The sequence below is a fragment of the Sinohyriopsis cumingii genome, chromosome 12 (assembly GCF_028554795.1).
Source record: "Sinohyriopsis cumingii isolate HCF-2022 chromosome 12, ASM2855479v2, whole genome shotgun sequence".
Lineage (NCBI taxonomy): Eukaryota > Metazoa > Mollusca > Bivalvia > Unionida > Unionidae > Sinohyriopsis > Sinohyriopsis cumingii.
The window spans coordinates 35,525,450-35,541,172 of NC_142972.1; the positions used below are offsets into that span (position 1 = coordinate 35,525,450).

General features: G+C 35.9%; 2 protein-coding genes across 2 annotated transcripts in view; one reads left to right on the forward strand and one right to left on the reverse strand.

Annotated features, from left to right (window-relative positions):
* LOC149786248 (uncharacterized) overlaps positions 1-11,868 on the reverse strand; it is a 25,123-nt gene extending 13,255 nt beyond the window's left edge. Inside the window, exon 1 of the mRNA XM_089976630.1 lies at positions 11,734-11,868. The gene's annotated coding sequence lies outside the window, so the exon portion shown is untranslated. The remainder of the gene's footprint in view (positions 1-11,733) is intronic.
* LOC149786249 (uncharacterized) lies at positions 11,343-15,310 on the forward strand. The gene is made up of 2 exons (XM_089976626.1): positions 11,343-11,790; positions 14,718-15,310. The coding sequence occupies exons 1-2, from the start codon at positions 11,443-11,445 to the stop codon at positions 14,739-14,741; spliced, it is 372 nt and encodes a 123-aa protein (XP_089832752.1). The 5' UTR covers positions 11,343-11,442; the 3' UTR covers positions 14,742-15,310.
* The last annotated feature ends 413 nt before the right edge of the window (positions 15,311-15,723 follow it).

Below are 15,723 nucleotides of genomic sequence, written 5' to 3' on the forward strand. Positions count from 1 at the left end.
AGCTTTCTTACATGTTTGAGTTAGTTGCTCACATTATATAAAATTATTTCATGGCATTTGCTATTGAACGTAATACATGGATAAAATATTTTTAAACGCTGTCAGATATGCCCTGATACTAAGGTTGGTTTAATCTGTAAATATTAGAAACACCCCACCCAACCACCATGTTATAGATCTGATATCATTTAGACACTCTTCGCGTTCACTTCTTCAATTACTACATAAAAGCAAAAACACCGCCCTGTCTTAATCTTGCTGTTTGACAAATTTTTCTACTACTTTCATTTTTCTTACTAATAAATCACTACCATTCCATTGGAACATTACTAGCACATTAAATTCAGACAGTAAAATGATATAATTGTGGTACTTCAAAATCACAAAAAGACAAGGAACAAGTTTAACATAAAACAACAATCTCGGTATTAAAATATAACATGTATTTGTGTACAGGTTTAGCTGGGATGAAAGTGTCAACGTTAGTTGTGATGCAAAATAACCTTCAAGATAACATCTAATACTACTGATCGTTGGTGAATCGTGTCATGAGTTGGATTTAAGTGAGGTAGAGTTGTTGCGGAGTCACCATCACTCTCTCATCCAGGCCTGTCTGAATCTAGTGTACGAGTGTATACGTGCCCTGATGCATTGAATTCCCACTGACCAAAAGCCTTGCGTTCTCCACACAGTTCCTGCTATCGGCTTTCACAGCCAGTGGAAAAACATATTTGCTCGGACGCCTGATCCATCAGAAAAGACTTTCAAGAGGGACCCAGGTGTATCTATCCGTTCTGGATCAACGGTCACTGGTAGTACCGTCTACTGTCACCGTCGGTAGCAGGCATAGCCTGACCTGACCGGTAGTAGGTGTTTAGTGACTGTTGTTCATTCTAGTAATAAATTTCACGATAATTACCACTTCAAACATACTGAAGCAACTGTTTCTTCTTCTACCGGTCGATACACTGATACGAAAACACCGAAATCTTTCTAAATACTTTGTATAACTTTAAATAGTAATGGACTTAATTTTAAATGTTCTTTGTATTTAATCTATTTTCATGATCAGCTGCCAGATGTCTTCATGCTTTTATTGAACAAAACATCAGTTACATCATAGTTATTTATTGCATTTATTACCACTTTGTTATTACATATCCAATGTGGTAAAACTTGGTATGTGCTGTTATTTCCGTTTACGGATTCCATATAGCAGCTAGAGTTTAATATGGTTCTTGCTAGTACGCAAGAAATTATCTAGCCCTAAATGTTGTATCATTCCCTAATGTCTCAAATTTTCTTACTAGTTTTGCATATTTAAATACAATTGTGAATTTTACTTTATACTTCAGTTATACCCTGAACTGTACAAGGTATATCCATTCCAATAAATATCTTTTTCTATTGTTTGCTGCATGACATTTAATATAATTTTCCATCCTTTTAAATATAGGTAATAATCATTTACTGAAACTACAAAAAATACCGTATAGTTTTTCAAGCATTCGCCCCGGGCTTCATCCTTTACATTACATGCAACTCTAGGGCTGCCGGAACAAAGCATTTCCTCTTTGAATGATCTTGGAGAGACTTTTGTTTTGTAATAAAATCTAGCTTCTTAACATCACTATTTTTGGGGGTCTTTTCTGATCTTTATTTTTTATATTGTCGATTTGTATTAACAATTTATACTAGTGTGCAGTTTTTCATACATTTGCTTTACGGATATTTTCATTTACAAAATTATTATTATTGTCTTATAAATTACACGTCATTGCAATTTACATATACATACCGTAAAAATGTCCAGTGAATTCATTTAAAAATAAATATTACTTGTAGATTAAGGGATTTATGACATATTGCATGATGAGTTATTGAATAAATAGACCAGTAGGAGAAATATTATATCGCCACAGGTTTGAATAAACTTTTATCGCCACAGTAGAGAGATCACTTTTGAAACTACTTTTTCCATGTAAGAAGTATATCTGCCATTCTGTGTGATACTCATACAGGTTTTTCAATATTTTGGCATATTTCGTTTTCTTCTTCTTCTTCTTCTTCTTCTTCTCTCTCTCTCTCTCTCTCTCATGAATCAATCTTAAATTCTTAAATTTGTAAAGAATATTGACCATCTTGTATACATTCCGTAATCATTTAGAATGTGCCATCATGAATGCTTCAAACGAAACCACCAAAGATCAAATTGTATACTTCAAGTATTAGCTTTTCTAGAAATATTTTTTTCACATGAATCATGCAGATTTAGAGCGACTAAACTAAGATGACATTCGATATTCTGTGTCACCGATACACTATGTATACTTATTGTACTCAACGACAAATGGTACACATTTTTACAAAACGTACAATTTACACATAGTAAGAAAAAATTGTTTAAATAGCGATTTCAAATGTCATCACAATCATCATCATGCCTGAAAGCGGAGGAGAAATCGGGCACTGATTTGTATCGACTAAATTTACGGTAGATAGTGTTACCCGTTTGATTTTAAACCTATACGTCAAAAGTAATACAAAACTGGTGCTCTTTAGTTAGTGAAGCTTTCCGATATAAATAAAGTGATGATGTTTGATCGTGCAGATTTCTGTTGATATACACATCTTGAGAAGCATTCGGTTTGCTTTTATTGTAGCATGATTATGAAAAGTTTTAGTTCGATTATTTGAAGCTCATCACTTGTTTCTTTCGCCTTTGTTTGCTAGTCTTATTATATTTTATCAGCTTTAGTGAGGCATATGTGTCCGTTTATTTTCTTCATTTTAAAAAAAAGATCTTTCAAACTTTGTTCCCGGTGGTCATAATATATACCCTCTATAATCCCGATTCCTATAAATTATTGGGGAAAATAATAAGAAGCAATGAAGTAAGCTTGATGTGAGTTTATATCACGCTTCTTAACACTCGTGTTTTGCATTCATAAAATGGACTAAGCTTGATGTGAGTTTATATCACGCTTCTTAACACTCGTGTTTTGCATTCATAAAATGGACCATACAGGTTTTCTCAAGGAATCAACGATCACACCATTGTGGATATATATTTATTCTCAATTTACACCATTGCATTTACAATTGTTACACCTATTAAACTGTATTCTTTTTTAAATTCAGAAGAATAAAAGAAAAACAAATATTTCACGCAAGAATACACTTAAATGAGTAAACATTAACTTATCTAACTCACATGGATATTTAAAATAAAAAAAGCTTTAAAACTTAACTTTTACAAATTTAGAGTGTATATGTAAACGTGTTCATACGCATATCTATTTACAATGAATTATATATTTTTGTATTCATGCACATCCCCCCAATCAAAACAAAACAACAGATCAAGTGTCAACGTTACCTATTTTACACTCATTGACTAGTATTCCTTATGCCTCAAATGTAGGTGGCGCAAGGTGGTCAGAGAGATACACACATAGCCAATAAAACTTCGTAAGCATATTCATGAAAGGTCGTGAGACGGAGTACTTAAAAAAAAGATATTAACGAAATCACAAATCTAGATCAATCATGTACTTATTTTCCTGGACCTTACTGTGAGGCATATCTAGCTAAAATTCTAGACCTCTATTTTAATCAATTCTACCAGTCAACGTGATTGCAAATGTTTCAGAAAACTGTATCAGTAATATTTGGACTTCCTCCAAATATTATTCAAGTACTTCTTTATAAGCACTATAACAAATTTGATTTTGCAATAATAATAATAATGAGGACTTTGTATAGTGCCTAATCTTTAGAAGCTCTAAGCGCTTTACAACATTAGACAACACCTATAGGATAAAAAAACATATAATAATATTATTACAAAAAAAAAAAACACAATGAAGTTAGAAAAAACATTAAAAATTAAAAAAAAACATGCTGAGAATATTTCAGGTAGGAAACATCATTAGATCTTTAAGTTTGTTCTTGCAGTCAAAATAAGTGAGTTTTGAGAGCACTCTTGAATGGGATCACTGTGTCTTTGTGTCTAAGTTCAGTGGGCAATTCATTCCATGTTGCTGGGCCCTGGTATGCAAAAGAACGCTGTCCATATGACTTTGTTTTCATAGTGGGAATAATGAGTACAGGATTGTCAGAAGAGGAGCGTAAGTATCTTGCTGGTGTGTACACATGGCTGAGGTAGGATAGGTATGTTGGACTGGAGTCCATCATTGAAACGTAGCACAGAGAACAAATTTTGTGTTTGATTCTGAATCGAATGGATAGCCAGTGTAGGGTACAGAGCAGCGGGGAGGTGTGCTCTGATCGTGGTACTCACAGTATGATCCGAGCAGCTGTGTTTTGAACTTTTTGAAGTTTCTGGAGTAGATATTGAGATGAACTAGACAGAACTGAGTTACAATAGTCCTGTCTTGAAAGTACTAATGAACACACAAGTGTTTTAGTGGCATCAACTGAAAGATATTTGCGAATGGAGCTGATGCGTCTCAGCTCAAGATATGAAGCCTTGCATATGTTCATGACATGTTGGTGCAATGTGAGAGTACTGTCCAGAGTAACACATAGGTTTCGTACTGATTGTGTGAATTTAATGTTGGTGTTGTTGATATTTATTGTTTGAGGTAAAGGATGTGAATAAGAAAATCTTTGTATTGTGATCAGAATGGCCTCAGTTTTATCATCATTCATCTGCAGCTTGTTACATGTCATCTATGATTTCACATCAGAAATGCACCTCTCTACACCTTGGATGGTAGCATCAACGTCAGTTGGGTGGCTAGATCTGTATATTTTGGTGTCATCAGCGTACAATTGGTGAGACACTGGATGATGATCTATGACACTTGAGAGCGGCTGAGTGTACAGCATGATGAGAACAGGTCCAAGAACAGACCCCCGTGGAACACCACAACATAGATCAACTGGGCTGGAGTGTATTCCGTTTGCAGATACAATTTGTGTCCTGTTTACCAAGTAGGACTTGAACCACAGTAAGGCTGTATCATGAATGCCAAATACATGCTGGAGACGGTGACGTAATATATCATGGTCTATTGTGTCATATGCTGAAGACAAATCAAGGAGGGTGAGGACTGTAATCTTTCCGCTATCCAACGCAGAGAGAAAGTCGTTAATTACTTTTAGAAGAGCAGTTTCAGTATTATGGTAAGGGCGATATGCAGATTGTACATTGCTAAAAAGACTGTTTGAATTTAGATGAGATACAAGCTGGGATAGAACAACCTTTTCTAAGATTTCTGATATGAATGGGAGATTAGAAACTAGGCGGTAGTTCTTTAAATCGTTATGGTCTAGTGTTGGTTTCTTCAGCAGAGGCTTTACAATGGAAGTTTTGAAAAATGATGGGAATTCCCCGGATGAGAGAGAGGTATTAATAACATCAGATAGTGAAGGCAATACTGGATATAAGCACTCAAGCAGCAGTGATGTTGGAATTGGATCAAGTTCACATGACTTTGGTGCACTCTTCATCAGGATTGTATGTACAAAATCCATAGAGACAGGTTCAAATGCTGCTAATGGTTGCCGCTCAAATTCTGTATCCCAACTGTATGGTGACGACGAGTCAATTGAAATTGTGGTGTCAAGCTTATCTCTAATGGTTTGTACTTTGTCACAGAAGAAATTTGCAAACATGTCCGGAAGGACGACTGGAGAGAAGGTAGTTGAAAGTGGTGTTGATTTGTTCCTTGACATTAGCTTGTTAGTAATCTCGAAGAGCTCTTTGCAGCTGGAACTTTCCATGATCTTAGTAGTGTAGTAGCATGATTTCGCTGCATGGACTATATTTGTGACATTCTTTTTAGCGACTAGATTTGCTTATGAATAGTTAGTCTGGTGGAAAGCCAGAGCCTCTCAGCTTTACGGCGGTCGATTGTAGCAGTGCGACGCTGGTCCCTAACATTGTTATAGCATGGAGAACACTTTTGAATTGATACTCTGCACTTGGTAGCTGGGGCATGTTTGTCAAGCAATGAACGCAGACAGTTATCGAGTTGTTCTGCTGTAGGAGGTAAGCAAGTTGTTAGGTTAGCTTGGATGTCGTGCATTAGTTTGGTTCTATTTATCATGCGGAGGTTTCTCTTAGTAGCAGATAAAGGTAGAGGGTTAGGGACTGATACGTCAAGATGGCATATAATGCAGAGGTGATCTGATGCAAGGTCATGGGATACCAAAGAGGACCGTAGAATGTTATCATCAGGTCTATGAAGAATCCAGTCTAACTGACTGTTTGAGGTTGAAAACATTAATGGCATCTATGAGTTTTGATGTATTTGTGTTTCCGGGACAGTCAAAGTGAAAGTTGAAATCTCCAAGAATAATCAGGTTGCCACCTATCGAATTTCCATAGTCCAGGAGATTCGGAAACTGCTCCAAAAAGAGAGTCAGCCAGCTTGTTTTTTTCTACTAGGAGGAGGGCGGTATAGGCAGAAAAAATGGACTGACCTTTGCTCCAGTGTGAGTGTGGTTTGCACTAGTTCAAACGATGTGTGGTCGAAATTGAATGCTGTGGTGTAGCAATTCCACTTCCGCGAGAATTACGGGGGAACGACTTGATGGAGCAACCAGTGGGTGTTAGATCCGCCTGATGTTTTCAGCCATGTTTCAATCAGGAAAAATATGTCAACATTTTGGTCGTTGATAAAATTAACTATTTCTGTGCGCTTTTCCGGTGGTCCTACTGACTGGGCATTGAATAATGCAATGCGTAGAGGTATTTCTTGGATAGTTGAAACAAAGGTTGACGAATGAATAGGGATTTGAATTAGGTTATCTAAATTAACGGTCGAAATTTTTTTAAATTGTTGAGCCGAAATAAGGGAGGTAACTGGGATTCTTCTTCCTGTTCTACGCCGGCCAGCTTTGAAACAACGTTTCTTTTTTCGCTTCTGTTTACATTTAGGTAATGATGAATGTAGTCCCAGTTCGTTTAGTCTAGAGCACAATGTAGCGTGGAGAGCCAAGGAGTGATCATTTAAAGCAATTAATGAGGGTCCATCTGAGCATAAACGGGTTGACTGGCGAGTATCACGTGATGGTGGCTTGTTCAAAAACAGTGGAGCAAGACAGCTGAGAAAAAGTCGAATTGTTCTCGTTTCCAAAACAAGGAGATGAAGAAACACATACGAATTTAACAGCCAATACATAATGAACACAATAACGAAGATGAAAACAGGCAACAAGCACAAATATCATGAAAACGGCACTAAAAAACGGAACAGCTGCTTCAAGCCGGTTAAGCGATAGCGGCCATCTTGTATCTTGAATCTTAAAATTCAAGCACCTTGAAGGTTTCTTAAAAATCTGTACGAAAATAAAACCGAGCAAACGATAAATCGAAGGATATATAAAAATATAGGTGTATATACGAAAATATAAATGTTCCCAAATTGTTGATCAGGATGTCATCTTCAATCACTTTGACCTTTTCCACTAGAGGTGAAAGGTCAGAAAAATGTGTTAATATTTTTACAAGCCGGGTGTCTTTACTTATCCGAGCGGTGTCACACCCTGGCGCGATTCCCGCTAGAAGTCATAAGTTTACCCCAAATTTCCAAAGACTTCCATACAACTTCAGTTGTAAATTAGAAAGCCTGATGTGTCCGTTATATGCCGAAAGTTTACTATAATCAATGCAAGATCACAGATTTCACATCTTGTCAAATATCTATCAACCACACATCTGCATGGTTTCTCTTTGTTAGGTTTCCGTACCGCCAGCAGTTTACGCCATAGAAACTATACAACTAACCCTTAACACAAGGAATTATTTTAACTACGCCACCTTAGGCCAGTCAATTCATTTTTTCAGGCACATTGCGCCAGTACAACTGCACCACATTTGCCACCATGGCTCATAAACGGTATCTGCCGAGTCCCTTCTTATTCGTTTCTTAGCGCAATTTACCGATTTCCTACCATAAATACTGCCACTGCAGTCACACTACCAATGTACACCACTAGATTTTAGTAGGAGCTTTATTATTTCCATGGAAACTCATTCGGTTTGGACCTGAATTCACTACCAGTAAACCATGGTATCATGGAAACTCACTAACACTTTACTCGGTGACGTTTGCTCCAACTAATTGGCTAATTATTTCGGGCAAAGGAATATTTATATTGCACCGAATTCCAATATGTAGACAAGTAATCACAAAAATCTAAGAATTCCTTAAAACGGGTCGCTGTAACCAAATGCGCGTACTCCAAATTTATTACAATGTCATCAAAACAGCATGAATGCTGAGTGTTTTGATGATATTATTATAAATTTAATGTAATAATGCCTTTAAAAAAATGTCATTATTTCGATGAAGATATATTTTAAAAATTCAGAGAGAGAGAGTGAGAGAGAGAGAGAGGGAGAGAAAGAGAGAGAGAGAGAGAGAGAGAGAGAGAGAGAGAGACTTACCATTATATTAAAAACTCAGAATGGAATGAAAGGATATCCAAATGTTTAGTTATTACACTATAATAACTTACACCACGTCTGGTATTGTTCAGCCAAGATGTATTTGAGGTTGAACTTGTTTTAATCGCCGATTTACGTGACACATATTTTAATTGCAACTATCTAGTGAGTCTCTTTTCTGTTTTCATGTCTTCACCAGCTATAGACTGTTATAATCTATCTACATCTGCCGTGATCCGATAACATACTGAATAAATATAGTATACAGGTGTATAAAAACAGTATCAATTTACAATGGAACAGTCAGACTGAGTAGATAGGCTTGTATATTGTAGAAAGTAGGCTAAGTGGCTAAATTCTGTATAGCTTGTAAGTAGTTAAAGCTCGATAAGTGTTTCAACTTAATAGTATTATCGTATTTGGCAAACGGCATTGTTGAATTAATGCTGTTTAAACAAAGTTGGTTTTTCAAGCTACGCAAGGTGTGTATGTTTATATCATTAACATAAGACACTTAAATTGGCGATCTGTATTTGATCAGTTTTGTATATATTAGGCAGCTCCATTATATTGATCTTTCAATTGATCATTCTACTGCATTTGTGACTCCATGATAAATATATCAATTCAGATATATTTTTTGTTTGCAATAAATATATCCTCAAATTCATCTGATTGATTCAAAAGAATGTCAGCCAAGAAAAACGTTGATTTAGGCGATGTAAGAAGACTTTCACTTTCCTAATTTGACATCTAAACTCAAACCAGTAAGGCACGATATCGACAAATTACCAAGAACAAGAACTCTAAAATAACGTAAATTTTTTGTAAGTTCGGGTGTTTTGTTCTCTGGTTTCTTTTTGTCGTGATTGCTTCTGTTTTGTTGTTTTGTAACTGCCTTCGAAACAGACCCAACAGGAGTTGAAAGTGCTTACGATATTTAAAAAATAGTTATTCACTGTTCCTTGTCAACCTTTTTTTACGGTTATCTTAACCAATTCCCGACACAATCGACCCATTGGTGGATCCTTGGAAGGATTGTTATGAGACATGCGATTTGTATTATCTCTCTCCGATTCAAATGATGGACATATATAAGTCTGGAGGGTTTACACACGGGTCGAAATTCATAAGTTAAAATCATTAAATATTTTCTCAAAGCCGAAGTTATAATCATTAAATATTTTCTCACAGCCTGTTTGAAACGAATGGGAATATATTTTGACAACTGAGCTATGTACCACAAGTTGCAAAACATTAGCTGTATCTGACGTGTGTGTTTGTTGCTTCGTGTTTTATGTCGAATGATACAGTGAAACTTCTCAAAATTAAAACCTCACTATATCTGAATTCCATCAAGACTATATACGACTTTAGTCACGAATTTGTCCATCTTTAAAGACACCATCTTCCCCCCAATAAACCGAAACCACCGTTCAACTCTGAATACCAAAACAAATTATGTTCCCAAATTTCAATTTTATCTACCTTCCATAAGTTTAAATTTGGAAATAAGTTTTAACTGCTGCATTCTTGATACACGCTGGAACAAAGTCATTACTATTAGCAAGTACTGCAGTGGGCTGATCTGTCAAAGACCCGGAAAATGTCCCAACGGCACGTAAGGTTAAGGCGAATTATTAAATGCATGTAGTTAAGTCATTTAAGAAAGACTATGTTTATCGGCCTAGTATCTAATTGTGATTGTTGCTATTCATTTTTAGACACGATCAGTAGAACACTGTTTGCTTGATTTTTTATAAACAAATATCAAGGCTTTTTTAACCAGTCATGTGGCATCGCTTTTGCTACTTTGCAGACGGAGACATACAAGGCAGAATTATAAAAGTTAGATTCACTCAGTGGCATACCCTGAAGTTTTAAATTGTTTACATAGATTAAAATCTTCGCGATTGCTAAGGATGAACTTTATTTGGTTGCGGCAAAAGAAATGGAATCATTAAAACAAGCCACATTTGTTAAAGAAAGATGTAAGTAACAACAGACAACGCTCCGAGACTTCTTCAAGCCAAATGATGAACCGTGAACGTTATGCAATACGGAGTATTTCAACATTGTGGAGTATCATTCTTCAAGCCAGATGATGAACCGTGAACATTATGCTATACGGAGTATTTCAATATTGTGGAGTATCATTCTTCAAGTCATATGATGAACAGTGAACATTATGCAATACGGAGTATTTCAACATTGTGGAGTATCATTCTTCAAGCCAGATGATGAACCGTGAACATTATGCAATACGGAGTATTTCAACATTGTGGAGTATCATTCTTCAAGCCAGATGATGAACCGTGAACATTATGCAATACCGAGTATTTCAACATTGTGGAGTATCATTCTTCAAGCCAGATAATGAATCGTGAACATTATGCAATACGGAATATTTCAACATTGGTGAGTATCATTCCTCAAGCCAGATGATGAACCGTGAGCATTATGCAATACGGAGTATTTCAACATTGTGGAGTATCATTCATAGGTATAATGGATTTATAGTACAGTTATTAAAATATCTCGTTTCTCAGATGTTTCTTGAGACGAGAACTGTGGTTCTGTGTGGAATAAATGTATTTATGTATGTGACAGGATGTGATTTTCGGAAGGAACGTATCTTGTTCAGCCAATTCTTCATTAAATACGTGTATTACACATAAAAATTACAGCTTTCTTAATTTGCGAACTCTTACACAGAGACACTGATGCTCTCTCTCTCTCTCTCTCTCTCTCTCTCTCTCTCTCAGCTTCACGCAACAATTTAAGCATCATCCGTATTGTAATAAATAATGTGTGGATGAATAACTTTCTGCAACGAGATACTAGCGGCAACTCTGAATTTTTAATATCAGCTCGACATGCGCTGAATGCCTCTCATACGCTTGGCTTTCTTCTATTCATGTACTACAATGGAATACAATCAGTTACCTCAGTCACTTCCATTAGAACTTAGTGGCGACATCATGAAATAAAATTCCTGGTAAATACTAACTGTGAAAATTATGACATTTAAAATGAAACTTCACATTTTAAAAGTGTTTTCAATCTGTTTCATTGGAATATGCTCTACATTAGAAGAAAGGAGACTTGAAATTTCTTATAAAGAACTAAAAAGAAGAGGAGATTTTCCAGGTATGCGTAAGGACGGTTACCAGTACTTGAATATATCCTCTATTGGTTTGGGGCAATGCGGGCAGGAATGTGTCTTACGACGCAATTGCAAGTCTTTTAACTACAACTTGGAAACTTTCGAGTGTGAACTTAATAAGGAAAGTGTACTTAGCAAACCATACGAGGGGTGGACGGATGATCCCAAATGGTTCCATGGCTTGAAAGGCACTTGGATTAAGGTATGAATCCGTATTTTCTTCGCTCGTACCCGGCCAAAACTGTTTATCCAGCATTATATGCCGGCAACTGGTATATCTATTTCATCCTAGTGGTTAATCAGTGACGTCAGTCAAACAAAGATGACGTCATTCTATAATAGCTAGTTTTGACCCTCCCCACCCCCATCTCAGAACTGCAGTGAGTGGTTGGTAGCGTCATGTTGACGCATGGCATTATGGATACAAAGATTGAAATTGTTGTACTTCGTTCGAAGATTTAGGCTAATAGTTATTTACGGTCTTGAGACCACAGGAATTGTAACACATTCGTCACCCAATGCATTATTTCGTTCAACCGATCTCCCTGGTGGCTCTGTAAGACCGTCGTGAAATGAATTCTCGTTATTCGCTGCTACACAACCTAAATTGGCAAGCCAGTATCATCTGCCGACAAACAGCAAAATCTATGTCTCCAGGCCGGTTAGTCAGTGACGCAATTCGTACAACAGCAACATCATTTACATAGGTGGCGATCCTTAGTTTTGTTTTGTGCACAAGGGTTACATTTTTAAAGGAAAAGAATTTCATAGGTTTTCCTCACTTGTTGTCCTGGCTATTTAAACAAGACCCCGTATATCTTAGGTATTGCTAAAAGAACTTTTAATTCCCTTTATTTTGGTGTATGAATGATGGGTATGATTTGTCTCATGGAGTATACAGCTTGGTCTTACTTTAGATGTACATCTATCAAACAACTGCTACCTACTTCAAAGGTAAATTGTGAAAAAAGAGCCGATAACTTTATTTTTACTTTTTATAGCATTTGCAATTCATTTATTGCGCTTTCAGAAGCTGGTATTATCTAGTCTGGCAAAGTTCGTTTTCCGTATTGTAAAACCTGCCAAAACAGACGGGAGAGTTATTTTGGTTCGTTGTGTGCCTAGATCATACAGTTTCCACAAGTACAGTATCCAAAGATATTTCAGCCATAGTACATGAAAATAACAAAGAGGTATGCTAATATTCTATCCACTGTTTATGTTGCAAATGCAAATAACTTTACCTTATATATGTCACTTTCCCAGACGTACATAATATCTGTATACTTTCCCCATATAGACCTAATTAGTATTATAACTGCATGACTTAATTATGGTTGTATAGCTGAAACATCTAAGTAGCAAGCATCAAAACAGTCCTTTGCAATAATTCTCATATTTTTCCACACTGAGCAGCATTTATTAGCAGAAAGTGCCAGATAAGGCCAGCAACATCACCCACATGATGAAATGTGAGCTATTTTATAAACGCACATTTTAATTTCTCAACATAGCAACCATTGTTATGGTGAAAGACATGACCTTAAAGCTTTTCAAAGTTATTCCTGAGATGCCACTAATAAATAGTACAGTTTGAAAAGGGATGGAACAGATCCGGTTTATGAAGGTCAAAGGTCAACGGGTAAAATATTTGTGTGATGTGATGTGATTTTGATTTTTAACTTAGCTTTAACAATTTTTCAGTCATACGATGTCTGCAGAGTGGCAGTTTATAGTGATGTCTAGCACTGGGGCATCATGCCGCATTATCCCTTCACCAGGCCGACCAGTCCTAACACTAACCTCTTAATGCTGAACGCCAAGCGAGGCAGTTGTTAGTACCATTTTTTAAGTCTCTTGTGTGACTCGGTAAAATATTTGCTTATTCTTCTAACACTAGCATCTGGAAGAAAGCGATTCTGTTTTATCACCATTTTTTCCTTGATTTTATTACAAATGAATGAAATAAAATATTTTCACTGTATTTTTCGTTCACTTAATGCAACAGTTTTGAATTTAAGCTGACCTCATTCCTGTGTTCTAAGACTTTTGATTTTTCTATAATTAAGGCCATTGCGTCTATAATACTGGCACAAGGCATAATGTGTATGCAAGAACAAAAATAAGCATAATTAGCTTATTTTCATACATAACATTAACAGGTATTGTTAAAAGAACTGTCGATTTCCTTTATTCTGGTGTATGATTGCCATGTGTGATTTTGGGTTATAGCGTAACCTTACTTAGATGCACATATAAAGAAGACTGCTAGCTCCGCTTGGTAATTTTGACTTCAAAGGTAAATTGTAAGAAAAGAAACGAGTCAATGCTTTAAAAAAATACTTTTGATGTATTTTGTATATCATTAATTCCACTTTCAGAAGCTGGTAGTGTCTACTCTGGCAGAATTTGTTTTCCTAATTTAATACCTGCTAAAATTAGTGTACATTGGACTAATTCATGTTTTTCGAGCACACGGGAGCAGCAGTATTAGTCATCTGTTTGCTTAGATCATGTACAATTTCCAAACGTACAATATATCAGCCAAATACATAAAGTACTATAGTGGTATGCCAACATTGTAAGCAATTTCACATTTCAACTGTCACTGTGTATTATCAGTAGAACGTTTGGTTGGTAGTTTCACAACTGCGTGATGCACTGTGGGTAAAAAAAGTACGGAAATCTCAAAGATGGCTGTTGAGTTATCTGCTTTCCCACGACCACCGGAAGGATGATGCTGTAGTCAGCAAATGTCGGCTAACCACACCCACCCTCTTTTAACTTTTAAATCGACACTTTTCAAATTTCTTTATCAAAGATTAAATGCCAGGTCAGAAATGTAAGGCAGTTTTTATTTATCTGTTCTAGCTCACAAACTACTCGTTTTTGATACTGCTTGTACAACTTTTGTGGACAACATAATTAAGTGTGGCATGGCATGATGCAAACTCTTATATATTCACCTATGTATGTATGTACGTGACGAGTTGAAACTATAAGGATATAATTTTCACATGTTAAAATATCGGAATGGAAAAACAAATATGAAAATATTGTCGCCGGTAAGTCTTTATTTTTCACACTTATGTACACATTAAAAGATGCTTTTATTATTTTCAATTGCAGCTGTTGAACGAAACGCTTGGCTGATGGCAAAAGACTTCAAGGAATAAAAGTGGACAAATAACTAGCCTATAATATATGCCATATAATCATGTTTTTGGATTTGGAAACTAAACATAAAGATAAATGTCAAACCGTATTCCCTTATCAGGCGTGACCACGTTCCGCTATCATACGTAACCGCGTTCCATTATATGGCATAATCACGTTCCTGCTGTCAGACGTAAAACTGGAGAAACTTGAACTCTTCATCCGCTAGTCATTGGAAAACTAATCGTGGAGAAAAATACACGGAAAGTTGACTACGAGACATCAAACTGATTTCTTTAGACATACATATTAGTCTTGTGATATTTAAGCTGCAATACTTAAAAACAGAAGAAAAAAACCATCGAAAATGAAATGTATTATATTTTGCATAGAAAAGCAAAACATGTTAATATCATTTTTCATAAAAATAGCAAATACTCGTAAAATAAGTGTTGCAAGAACCTTTTCTGTACATATCACGTTCCAATGCAACCATTTAGCACAAGTGTGTAATCTACTTCAGTTACTCTTTCTTAGAAGAGTGAATAAAGATGGCCATACCTATATTCTGCTTCTTCTTTTCTGATATATGCATACCGATATTGTAGTATGATATATGCATACCGATATTGTAGTATGATACATGCATACCGATATTGTAGTATGATACATGCATACCGATATTGTAGTATGATACATGCATACCGATATTGTAGTATGATATATGCATACCGATATTGTAGTATCATACATGCATACCGATATTGTAGTATCATACATGCATACCGATATTGTAGTATCATACATGCATACCGATATTGTAGTATCATACATGCATACCGATATTGTAGTATCATACATGCATACCGATATTGTAGTATCATACATGCATACCGATATTGTAGTATCATACATGCATACCGATATTGTAGTATCATACATGCATACCGATATTGTAGTATCATACATGCATACCGAT